Source organism: Choloepus didactylus, chromosome 27 (genome assembly GCF_015220235.1).
Source record: "Choloepus didactylus isolate mChoDid1 chromosome 27, mChoDid1.pri, whole genome shotgun sequence".
Classification (NCBI taxonomy): domain Eukaryota; kingdom Metazoa; phylum Chordata; class Mammalia; order Pilosa; family Megalonychidae; genus Choloepus; species Choloepus didactylus.
The window spans coordinates 19,269,676-19,282,128 of NC_051333.1; the positions used below are offsets into that span (position 1 = coordinate 19,269,676).

The window sequence follows — 12,453 nt, forward strand, 5'->3', positions numbered from 1 at the left end:
ACCAATAAATTCCCATTGTTTATGCTGTAGCAGCCAGGAAACAAAAACCTCTTTTCATTTACATAAAAATTCTTGATCTCCAATGACATTAAGATAACTATTTACTTTGGTTTAGTAAATATAATTTCAAAACACATACACATAATGGATGCACATTTAAACTATATATTTTTATCAAAATAAAAATATCAGCATAATTACTAACAATAAGACTACAAAATGCAGTTTAAGATTTTATTAGAGGTTTTTTCCCCCTTAGGCTACAGATAGATAGATAGATATAGATACATATACTACTGGAGGTGTTGAGTCAAAATACTGAGTTTTAGTATCACTTGTCACTTAAATTGTTCTCTGGGTGGCTGTGCCACTAACTTGATATCGTTTAGGTTCACTTGTTTAGTTTGTTTTGAATTTTTAGGGATTTGATTTTTCTTTCTTTCAATTTAATTTTTTAATTATGGAAGAAATTAGATATTTCCAGTTGAAACAATGAAACTGTACATTCAGAGATGTCTGGCTTCCATCCCTTTCCCGTCCTTTGTCTCCCTCACTGCATTGATGGCCAATCTTATTACGTTTTGGTTTATCCCTCCATGCTTCTTTTTATGAGTGGGCTTTTATTTACTTAGTATCTCTTTTACTTTTTACAATTTTTCCAAATTTTCAGTTTGAAAACTTTCACACCTTCAGCAAAGTTGAAAAAAAAAACACCTCAATAAACATCCTTAAAACTCATCAGAACTGACCAACTCTTTAATGTTTTGCTACACTTTTGTCCTTAACTATTTGAAAGTAAATTGCAGACAACACCCAATACTTGAACACATATCCTCTAAGAACATTCTTCCACCTAACCACAATACCACATCCTACCAAAGAAATTTACCATAGATACAATAATATTCTCTAATATACAAATTTCCCCATATTCAAATTATCCCAGAGGCCCCAAAAATGTATCTTTCAAAAAAATTTTTAATTCAGGATTCAATCAAGTTCCTGGATTGCATTTGTTTGCCATGTCTCTTTATCTCTTTTAATCCAAAATAGTCCCCACCACATGACTGACAACCTTTTGAAGAATATGGTCCAGTTGTTTGTACAAAGCCTCACAACTTGCCAATAGTGCTGCAATGAAGAGCCCATCTTTTTGTTATTTCACCCAGTATGTCTGTGGGACAGATTCTTAAAACTGGGATTGTTTGGGCATAGGGAAAATGCTCATGTAATCTTACTGGAGAGTTCCCCATAGCTGGTGTTCTATATTACACATCTACTTAAGTATCAGAGTGCTCCTTTTCCTATAGCCTTGCTACATAGAAAGCTGTCAAAATTTTGGGTTTACTTTTTGCAAGTCTGATAGGTGGGAAATGTACCAAGGTATAGTTTCAATTTGCTTTTCTCTTGTGATTGAGTTTGAGCACTTTTTCTGAGAATTGTCCATTCATATATTTTCTGTGGAATTGTTGGGATTTTTCTTTTCCACTTTGATATCATATGTGTTTGTATGTATAGACACATATATATGTGTACATATGCCTATAAACGTTATAGAAGTTGCAAATACTTTTCCCTATTTTTTATTTCTTTTTACTCTGCTCATGTTTTTTTTGCAAAAGTTTATTTTTACATAGTCAAAATTTTCAGTATTTCCTCTTATTGCATCGGAATTTTGAATGATAGGAAAGTTTGCCTTTAAGGAGCTCAGTTCTATCTGAGGGATAGAATAAAGTAAAACACAGTATGCTAGAAGGTAAGATGTGCTATGGAGAAAAACTCAGCAGGGTAGGGGGTTAAGGTCCCACATCTGGAGTTCAGAAGGGAGGTGGGGGCTGGGAACCCAGATGAGGACAGGGAGGAGCGGCCAGGACCAGCTGTGGGAACACTGGAGTGGTGCAGAGAAAAGCAAATGTGCAAAGACTGGAAAAGGGAAAGAGCAGCCAGGATGTAAGAGGAAAACTGGGAGACTACGGGTACTCTACAGCCTGAGAGGGGTTGTAAGGAGGGAGGTTGGATAGCAAGGTTGAAGAACATGAAGGTTCAAGTCTGTCTAAGTTTTTACTGCAATGCCAATAAAATCACCCTCTGTGTTTTTGTTTTCTCTTTTTTCCTTTCTTTTGGAACCAGGCATGTTGAGTATAAAGTTTGTTTCATTTGGGAAAATAAGTTAGAAACCACTGTTCTGACTGGGTGTTTTAGTAAGTGCTATTAGGATGTATGTAAAAAGACAAAATTGGATGCATTTGCTAGGATACATTCCAAATGGCTCCGAGATTTAAATGTAAAAAAAGAAACTATAAGAACTCGAGGACAAGCTCACCTCCTAATAAACCCCAGCTCCACTGCCTCCCCAGTGGTCCTCACATTGGCACATCACATCTCAGGGCCTTTGCACATGCAAAGGGTTTGCCTTTATCTGCGAACCCTTCCTTAGACACCTACAGGGCTCCCCTCTCAACACCTTTACAGAGCTGTGACCTTTGCAGTGCAGCCCTTTATTTAAAAGTACGCTTCCGACACCTTGTTTCATTTTCTCCACAGCAGTTTTTATCTGCTAACATAGTATACATTTTGCTTGTCAATTCTGTCTCCCTGTCCTAGAATGCTAATTTTTGGCATTTTTGTTCAGTGATGTATCCCTAAGGCATACGGGAGGTGCTCAGTTATGTTTTGCTGCTGAATGTGTAAGGGGATGAGGGGAGTTACAGAGGTACTCCAGGGTGGGGCCCAGAGGACCCCATTCTCTTGGGATCAAAGGACAGGAGGTAAAGAATGGAGGAGAGCAGCAGAACTGTGTGAGGGACTGCAGGCATGGGTAGAGACAATGGGCTGACAAATTCAGACGATGCTTTCTTCCTACTGGAGGAGGTGGGGTGTTGGGGTGAACAAATGTGGATCTTGACTCCTGTTTGAGACCCCTCTTCATCTGCACAGCTGCTGCAAGGCCCCCTGGGCCTGGGCCCAGCGCAGCCGCCACTGGGGCAGGGACAGTCCCTGGCAGCGCTCTTCGGAGAGGGCGGCCTGGCCTGGCTGCTCCCACCTGGGGACGGGGATGGTGTCAGAGGGAAGGCCTGGGCCTCGAGACCTGCGCTGGTGTTCCTCCAGGCCATGGCCTGCCGCTCACCAGCCTAAGTCCTGATTCTTCCACCCAGCTTAGCACCCCGGCTTCCATTGTGCTCCCCTCTTACCAGTCCCCTATGGCTCCCTGCAACTGGGGGATTCGCTCCAGTGCCTGTTTCAGCAGGTTTTCCAACCGCTTCAGAGCCTGCCCAAGACTCTCTCTCTGCTCCTTTTCCTGGGATGCTTGGATTTGCAGCAGCTCTGGAGGTGAGAAACCCGGTAGGCAGCATTGAGTCTTCTGGCTTCCTCATACTTCACAGCCAGTGTGTCACTAAGTCTGCAGTCACCCATGGCTCCCAAACCTGCCTCTCCTCCCAGGTCTTTATCTCAAGGGCAACCCCACCATCCCCCAGGCCTCATTCTGGTGACTTCTTCCCTCCTCCTGACAGCTCATCAATCTCCATGGCCCATCCATTCAGCACCCTGGGAGTTTCTCCCTTCCCCTCCGTATTCCCCACACCCCAGCCTCCTTTCTGGGCTTCCGGCCTTAGTCCCCATTCTGGTCCACCCTCCACATGACAGCCAGCCAGAGCGATCTTCCCGAAGCCCAAATCTGATCCTCACCGTCCCCTGCTTAGAACCCTCTGTGGTTCCCCAGTGTCCCCAGGACAGAGTCTGAGCTTTTGAGCGTGGCATTTGAGGGTCTGTATCATGTCGCCTCTGCTCACTACTCCTGGGAAAAACCTAACCTATCCCTGAAGGCCCATACGAGGCATCACCTTTTCTTCCCAGGATCCCTCATCCCAAGGCTTCTTCCTCAGACGGCTCCAGCTCTTCACTCTATTTGTGACCCCGGGGACTGTGTCTGGGTCTAGCCCCCTCCATGTTACCAGAACAGAGAGCAAGTGTGGTTTATCAGTGTGGTCAGTCCTCTTGGGCCTGAATCCTGACCGTCTCATCCTTGCCCTGAGACTTTGCAGGTGACCTCCTCTTTCTGAGCCTCAGCTGCCTGCTGTCAGGTGGAATTATCTGAGCCTTAGGCTAGTGCGGCAGGGGGCAACTGGGGAACTCGGGAGGTGGGGCTGCAGGGCTGGCTGGCAGGCTGGCAGTAGGCCTGGATGAGTGTGAAGAATCAAGGATGGCTGTGGGGTTCTGCCTTCGGCACCTGAGGAGGGTGGGGCCGTTTACTGAGGGGAAATCAGGAGGGGAGGAACAAAATAGCTTTTCAGAACGGAGGGGATCAAAAGTTATGCTACAGACATGTTCAAGTTCAAGCTGCCCAGGAGGTGGGAAGATGGAGCACTATGTCAAGATCATTCCCACTGCTCCTCCACGTGGCTCCCTCACCACAGGCAGAAAGCAGGGTGAGGAGACCCAGGTCTCTTTCTTCCCGGTTTGCTGGTCTCCCCTAACCCCAAATTCATTTCACATCAAGTCACCTCTTCCATCCATTTGCCCCTTGATTCTTTGCTCTTTGCTTCTACACTGGGACAGCCCTGGGGCTGGGCAGCTCTCTCCTCACTCCCCATTGAGCTGGCCTGGTCCGGCACCTGGCAGACACCCAGCGAGTGCTTGCCGAGAGAATCCACGGATGAATGGATGCTCTGAGTCTCCAGTTCCTCACCTGTCAGCTGGGGATGTTAATCATCCCGTCCTTCTGAGCTAAGGACTCAAAGAGATTGTGTGCAGACAACAATAATCGTGACCACTCCGGAGACACTGAGAGCGCTTATCACATGTCATGTACTGTCTGGGTGTCAGTGCCCTGCTGGGACACCTAGCAACTTCCCAGCAACTCTGAAAGGTACTATCTTCATCCCTACTCTCCTGGGGCACACAGATCACACAGCCAGGAAGAGGTGGGGCTGAGAGGAGAAGCCAGGTAGTTTAACTCCATAGCCCAGCTTTTAACCACTCAAGTGTACTTTTTAGTGGTGACAAATAACCACGTGGCCATTTGATGGGCAGTGTAGCTTAGCAGTCTGACCCATGTCAGACAGCCTAGATTCAATTCCCACCATGCTACTTGGGCATGCTGGGTAAGCTCTTGGGGCCTCAGCTTCCTCTGTAAATGGGCAAACAGTAGCACTTTCCTCATGGAGGCGCTGTGCAGATTAAATGAGTAGAGGTATCCGCAGCACTCAGCTCACTGTAAGCATTGTGTAAGCCCTGGGTGGTGTTTGTCACTACTTCTGGAGGCTGGTGGTGCTGGGAATGGGCAGCGGGGCAGGCCTACCCTTGGTGGATGGTCCAGGCGGCAGTCCTGTCTTTGTGCGGAGCAGATCCCAGCACCGGAGACTCCACTGGTCCTGGAGGAACAGGAGGTCCTGTCGCAGAGAGGCGGCCTGCGGGAGAAGCAGCTCCGGGGCCTGGAGGGGAGGGGGGAAGACAGTCACCTTGGATAGGGTAGGGGGGACAGGTCATAGGGGATAGGCACTCACCTTCCCTGCAGGCAGCCCCAGCATGTGGCTCAATGCTAGGAGGCTGGAGCCCCTGGGGGCTGCGGGGTGCAGCTGGTGGATGGATGGTAAGACCGTGGGCAGGTGCTTCAACCTGGGGGGAAGACTCTAAGTTGGGTGGGGGCTGAGCGGAGGGGCAGGTGCCAAGGGCTTGGGTCTAGAGGCCCAGGAACTTGGAGGTGGGTTTTGGGACTAGGATGCTAGAGCAGGACCAGTGACCTGAGGGTGAGCTCTGGTGGCCTGGGATCATGGGAGTCTAGCATTTCTTTTTTGGAGAGGGCCTTGGGCATGAGAGTCATCCATGGGAGAGGATATGGGGGTGTTCCCAGTCTCACCCACTGGGGCTGTGCCGCAGCAGGGTGCCCAGCAGAAGGTGGGGGAGATGCTGGGCTTCCTCCTCTAAACAGCGAAGCAGCTCCTGGCTCTGGGGTGCCACTGCCTCAGATGTGGGGACCACCTTTTGCTGAATCAGAGCCAGCACCTGCAGGAAAGGAAAGGGACTGGAGGGGCAGCCTGAGTCTATCCAGTCCTCTCCCCAAGTACATGGCTCTGCCCTGGGGTCATAGTCATGCCCACCTCAGCCCCCAATGCAACCTGGAGACCTGACCCTACCCAGGCCTCACCCTGACCTCTACCTTACCTCCCCGGGGCTCCGGCGCAGGCGGGTCTTGCTGGCTGAGTTTCCCTTGATGAGCAGACGGATTTGTTCCTGAGTCTCCTCCTGGGGAACCGGGAGGCCTTGGAGACCTGATTTTCCTTCCCACCTTGCAACCTAGGCCCCTAGGCCACAGATCCTGCTTCCTTGTCAGAGTCTCACCCTGTGGCCCTTGCCCTAGCCCCGGTCACAAGGTCACAAGGCTCCAAGCCTTGATCTGTCCCTCACCACAAGCTGGCGCCAGCGTAGGATCCGCTGCTGCTTGGCCTGTAAGTCCTGCAGCAGAAGCTGCCGCTGTCCAGCTGCATTTTCCAGCTCCTGGCTCTGGGCACGCAGGGCCCTGAGCTCCGCCTGCAGCCCACAAGCCCGCAGCCTCAGTGCCAGTGCTTGCCTGGGGGACGAGCAGGGGCGAGCAGATGAGAGGAAGGAGACTGAAACCCATGTTGGGGGAGGAGAGAGATGAGACCTGCATGGATGCACAAGTTGCCACATGCACAGGGAGACGGATTCAAAGGACAGGGAAACAGAGGTGGGAGCAACAGGGGCAGGAGAGTCCGCATCCCAAGACACCTGGGGGAGACAAGGCCTAGAGGCCTCTGTCGGGGGAGCTCCTCACCTCTCCCTGGATCCTAGGGCACTCCTCTCCATCTCCTTCATCAGGCCCTGGAGGTGCCAAGTCAGGACTTGATGCTCCTTCAGGAGGGGGCACCGCTGGGCGACCAGCATACCTACAGCCCCCCAACTCTCCTGGGGAGGGGAGCACAGTGTCAGGGTGGGCGTGATTTATGGGGACGGAGGGCTAGAGTCCTGGGGAGGGAGCCTGGGGGTCACCTGGATGAGATGCACCATGGACGGCAGGGCCTGGATGGAGTCTGACTGGTCCGGAGCCTGGGGCCTGGGGTGAGGTGGGCAAAGATGCTGAGGGAGGAGCCTTGCCTCTTGCCTTGGCACTTGGGGGCAGCCAATCTCAGGCTACCACCCAGACTGGGCACTGGTTTCAGTTTCCATCCCCACCACCAGATCACTATGCATGGTCTTGAACCCCTACCCCACCTGCCCTGCCCTGACTCTGGTGCACTCCACCTCACACCTGGGTAACTCCAGACCTCCGAGCCCATCCCCCCTGCACCGGGACCGAATCTCTGCTTCCCGCTCTGCAGCCAGGTGCTCCAAGGCAGCCAGGATGTGGCCCGGAGGGTGGTTTGTCAGCAGTGCCTGGTTGGGGGGAGGGAATGAAGTTAGAGACAGGAGAGGGGCAGGGCTCTGAGCTGGGGACCCATGAAGGTGGGGGTAGGGGGTCAAGAATCAGGTTCTTGCACCCTGAAGTCTGATCAGGGGACTCACCTCCACTGAGCTAAGCCATTGCTGGTAGGAGGTTCCAAAGTGGTCACCACAAGGGGTCCTGTGGGGTTGGGTAGGGGGACAGAGACTGTTACAGGACATATTTATTATCCCACTGAGGCAGGCGGTCACTGTCCTCATTTTACCGATGAAGAGACTGTCCTTGTCTGCTAGACTTGAGTTCCCCAATTATGCCAATATGCCTGCCTTGGCCTTCTGAATCTGCTGTTTACCTGGGACACCCTAAAGATCCATTACCTCAGTTAAACCTCCTCATCAGAGAACCCCCTCCTCCCTGTCCCCCTAAGCTACGTCAGCTGCCTCTTCTGGGCACCCAGAGCCTTCTAGGCATCCCCCCAAATGTCCTAATCACCTGGGTTGTCACATACACTACTCAGCCGGGAAGCCTTGTCAGAGCAGGGCCTGGAGCTGACAGCCCAGAAGCTCAGTGTCTGAGGAATTAACCAACAAGTGACTCCCAAAGCCCAGGCTCTTTGCAGGGTCACTGGGGGCCCAGGGATACTCACAGGACGCTGCCTCCTTTAGCCTGTGGAATCAGGAGGTTCTCTAGGAACTCAGTCCGGAGGGTGCAGACTGTTCGGACATCATGCTAGGGAGAAGAGGACGGGGCAGAAGAGGGAGCCAGGGGTCCAGCGGATCTCAGCATTCCCTCCCCTTCTCCTGTGGCCCAGGGAGGACCCTTACCAGGACCACAGGCTCCAGGCCCAGGGCAGCTGATGTCAGGGGTCCAAAGGTCACATCTACTTTGGCCTTCCTGGAGAGAGGAGTGCAGTTGGAGCTGGGATCCCTGGGAGAATAGATGTCTGTGTCCCTTCTCCCCTGCCCCACTGGCCAGCAAGATGGGTTACTCGGACCACTAAGTGACCATCGAAGATTAGGCCACTGTCATCTCTTGCTTGGACAACTGTGCTAGTTTCCTCACTGGTCTCCCTGTTCCCACCTCCAAGAGTCTGTTCTCCACCCAGCAGTCAATGATGCTGTTGAAATCTAAGGCATCCTGTTAAAATCTAGGGCAGATCACGTCACTGTTCTGCTCAAAACCCCCCGAAACAACGTGATATTACCCATCACACTCAGAATAATGACAATGGCTAAGAGACACTCCTCTAAACACCTTATACTTCCCCACTCTATTAGAGAGGTATGCATGTTATTCCCATTCTATGGATATACTGGGTTGAATAGTGTCCCCCCAAAATTCATGTCCACTGGAACCTCAGAATGTGACCTTATTTGGAAATAGGGTGTCTACAGATGTAATGAGTTAGGATGAACCTTAAATCTAATGGCTGGATATTCAGGCACACACCCAGGGGAGACAGCCATGTGTAGACGGACGCAGAGGCTGGAGTGGTGCAGCTCCAAGCCAAGAAATTCCAAGGGTAGCCGGCAACCACCAGAAGCTAGGAAGAGGCATGGAGGAATTCTTCCCTAGAGCCTTCAGAGGGAGCACGGCCCTGCCAACACCTTAATTTCAGATTTCTGGCTTGAAATTTATAAGAGAATAAATTTCTGTCATTTTAAGCCACCCAGTTTTTGGTAATTTGTTATGGTAGCCCTAGGAAAGGCAAATGATAGATCTCAGAAATTGAGGCACCAAGAAGTTAAAATAGTCTGCCCAAGGTCACACTGCTGTTAAGTGATCAAGCCAGGGATGGAGCCAGAGTCTCAGAGCAAAATTTCAATGCCTCCCTGGCGCTCTGTCTACTTCTCCAACCCCACCTCCTCATGCTTACCCTCTCGGCTAGGAAACTTGAGTTGAACTGGCCCCATGGCATCCTTCCCCCATTCTAGGCTCAGGGCCTCTGCTTTTGCTGTTCCTTCTCCATGGGAATTCCTCCCTTAACTCAAATGTCACTTCTTTGGCAAGGTCTTTCCTGACTACCCTACCCCCAGTAGCATCTCCCCTTCCTTTCTTCATAGCACTTATCTCTAACCAAAATTATAGGATTTATTTGTTTGCTTCCTAGTTTACAATCTATCCCCCACCCACCCCCAAATCAGAGTGTGAGCTCCATGAGGGCAGTGACTTGCCCCTTGCTGCTACATCCCCAGCGCTGGTGTGGTAGACATAGAGTCAGCACCATTCTAGGCACTGGGGATACAGTGGTGACTGATGATAAATATCTCTGGGCTCATGGAACTTAAATCATAAGGGGTGGGAGCTCAGAGTTCTGGGATCTCAGACGGGGTTGGGACAGGGCCCTAGGGTTCTTAAAGGAGAATGTCTGACCACCCATCCTGGTGAGGGCTTGTGCCTGGGTACCCGAGACCCACCTTTCTATGTCCTGCAGGCGCCTGAGCTGATTCTGCAGCCGCTGTATGGGATCTTGGAGCTTGTGCCGCTGTCTTTGCACGGCCCTGGCTTGGGCCCGGAGGAGGAAAGCACGACGCTGGGTATCTCGCATGTTTTGCAGTGCCTGCTCCATGGCAACATCTGTGGGAGGAAGATGGTCACCATAAGCACCACTCCCACCCAGGTGTCCCCTGCCCATCTGCCCAGACCCACAGGTCACCCTGAGCCTCAGTATCTCGCTCCATCAGCTCCAAGCTCTGGTCTAATTCCTGGATCTCAGCCTGCAGGCGGGCAACAGTGGCTTCCAGCTCCGATTTCCGACGGGCCTGGTGGGGTTAGATACAGGGTCAGACACACATCGGGCTTAGGCTTAGCTTGGCCTGACAGCACCCTGGGGAGGGGGCCTCAGGTTTCTCACCCTGACTGGGAGGGATGGCAACAGGTTTTCTAAGCAATTTCTGTCCCCAACACAGATCTGCACCCAGAAGAGCACCAAAGCACTGACCTGGTCCTCTCTCCCCTCCTTGTTCTGCCTCACCCATCCTCACAGCCTATTTCCTGAGTCTGCCCTGATGACACTTGCATCTCTGCCTTCTCCTCTCACCAGTCTAGATGCCTCATTATCTATACCATCCTCATTCCTCACTCCTGCCCCCTCAGCCCCACCCATGTCTGTCTCTCCTTTGAACTGTGCAGGGAATGCAAGGATCAGGGCTGTCTTGTGAGTCAGTATCCCCAGCATCATCCAGCACAAAGCTGGGCCTATAGCAGACAACATACAAGTCCTTTTGAGATGAGGGACGATCTTGTAGCACTTGCTTCTCACCTCTGGACTGTCCTGGTGGCCATACCTGAGGAAATAAGGCCAGAGTCAGGGGATGACATGTGCTTCCATTGGGGGAGGGCAGGAAGTGTGAGTCTGGTTGGGGACAGGGCTAGATGGGACTGGGGAAAATAGGAAGGGCTAGCTTTGAGGGCCAGTTACCAGAGCAAGTTTCCCCGAATCTTCTTGACACTCCTGCAGCAGAGAGGGAGGAGAAAGAGTTACTGTGGGACTCATCTGTGGCTTCTCCCTCACCCCGGTCTACCTCATCCAGTCAGACTCACCTCTGACTGTGCACGTGCCGCAAGATGTAGGCCCAGATATCAGCCCCCTGGCCCAGACACAGCCTGTGGGGACAGTGTGTGAGGGTCTGCCTGGGGTATCACACAGGGTGGAAGATCCTCATTCCTGGACTGGTGGGGGTGGGGAAGGGGCAAGATCCTCCCTCCAGGGGAGTTTTCAGTCAAGGAGAAGGTAAGCTTCTCATTGGGTGGGGTCCTGCCTTTCTTGTAGGAGAGGGTTACTGCCAGTTACTTCCAGAGGTGGCAGTGAAGGTGTGTGACCAGGTGTGGGTCATCGCTCCTAGAGACACAATCCTCAAGGAGGTGGCTTTTGCTACCTCTAGGAGTCCTCATTCACTGGCTCTGTGTTTGTGTATATGCACACGCCTGCTACAGGGCCATCCTTACTCTGGAGATCCTATTTTCACAAGGGGAGAGGGTCTTCACTAACTCGTGGAGGATTCTCACTGGTGCCAGGGATCTGACTCTGGATGGGCATCAGAGGATGGGAATGTGGGGTTCACCACCAGGACGGCCAGGATCCTCTTCCTGGACAAACTACTCCCAGGATGGGGCGCCCTCAATGGGGCAGAGGGGAGGGAGGCGCGTTCTCCATGAGGATTGGGGTCCTTACTTCCGGACACCCTAATTCCAGAGCGGAGAGTCTTCCGTCCAGGGACGGCTCTCACCTGCGCAGTGTCGCCTCCGGGGCCCGGGCCGCCGCAGGCGCCCCCATCTCCTCCGCCGCCCAACAACCCAGTTCCCGCGCTCCTGGTACAAGCTCCATGACTGCGCCGCGGCTGCCGCGCCCTCTTCAAGTGCGGCGCCCGCCTCTGACGTCACGAATGCGCCAGCAGGAACGTCATCGGTTGCCCAGCGGACTGCTGGCCCCGGGCGCTGCACCGTCTCGGGTGCTGGAACATGAAGAGGGATGTGAAGAAATGGTGGGGTCCACTCGCCTTCCGCCGTCCTCCACCTCATTACCCGTGCTCAGTTGCAGCTAAGAGGCAAAAGGTCCTTAGTGGTAGCTTTGCGGATAACACAAAAGGAATCGAGATTTTCCCTTGATTTTCTTGACAAAAAAAATGAGGACGAGAACCAGGTAAAGGGATGCCGGTCTTAGTACTCCTTGATTTGAGGAACGGGATGTCTCATGTGGAGATGGGAGCCAGAGGGCACACAGCATGATCCTAGTATCTTCCTGGCACGCATTCCTTAAGGTATTCATTCTTGCATTCCATTCTCTTAACATCCATGGGGCATCTGCTGTCCTGGGTGATGTGTTGGGGACACCGTGGTGACCGAGACTGCCCCGATCCCCAGTTGGGGGATGGTGGGATGATGGCTGCATCACTAGATAGGGATGGTACAGAATAAATACTAGGATGGGTCGATTTGGTACACAGGGAGTATGAGAGGTCTGTGGGATGCCCTAGAAAACACTGGATATCAGGGCTGGAGTTGTGGAAAGCCCACTAGCCTAAGGCAGAGATCTAGATGGGTTGTGGGGAGTA

At 52.0% G+C, this 12,453-nt stretch overlaps 1 protein-coding gene across 8 annotated transcripts; it reads right to left on the minus strand.

Annotated features, from left to right (window-relative positions):
* Positions 1-220: 220 nt before the first annotated feature.
* HAUS5 (HAUS augmin like complex subunit 5) lies at positions 221-11,753 on the minus strand. Of its 8 annotated transcripts, none has more exons than XM_037820112.1 (19): positions 11,629-11,753; positions 10,943-11,005; positions 10,821-10,853; positions 10,662-10,686; positions 10,056-10,161; positions 9,817-9,976; positions 8,224-8,293; positions 8,046-8,128; positions 7,522-7,579; positions 7,268-7,392; positions 7,009-7,072; positions 6,794-6,924; positions 6,406-6,568; positions 6,163-6,243; positions 5,858-6,003; positions 5,505-5,616; positions 5,300-5,432; positions 3,192-3,324; positions 221-3,043 (listed from the first exon to the last, which is right to left on the minus strand). In XM_037820112.1, the coding sequence occupies exons 1-19, from the start codon at positions 11,724-11,726 to the stop codon at positions 2,926-2,928; spliced, it is 1,902 nt and encodes a 633-aa protein (XP_037676040.1). In that variant the 5' UTR covers positions 11,727-11,753; the 3' UTR covers positions 221-2,925. The 8 variants fall into 8 exon arrangements, 7 of the variants coding, with proteins under 7 accessions (XP_037676040.1, XP_037676039.1, XP_037676043.1 ...); XM_037820111.1 differs by having other exon boundaries at positions 8,224-8,326; XM_037820115.1 differs by having other exon boundaries at positions 8,224-8,326; positions 10,616-10,686; positions 11,629-11,656.
* Positions 11,754-12,453: the final 700 nt, after the last annotated feature.

Coding starts and splice junctions, on each gene's coding strand:
- HAUS5 (XM_037820111.1), bottom strand. CDS start 11,726: ATGGAGCTTGTACCAGGAGCGCGGGAACTGGGTTGTTGGGCGGCGGAG. Junction 10,687..10,820: donor ATTCGGGGAAACTTGCTCTG/GTAACTGGCCCT, acceptor TTATTTCCTCAG/GTATGGCCACCAGGACAGTC. Junction 10,162..10,661: donor GCCACCAGGACAGTCCAGAG/GTGAGAAGCAAG, acceptor TAACCCCACCAG/GCCCGTCGGAAATCGGAGCT.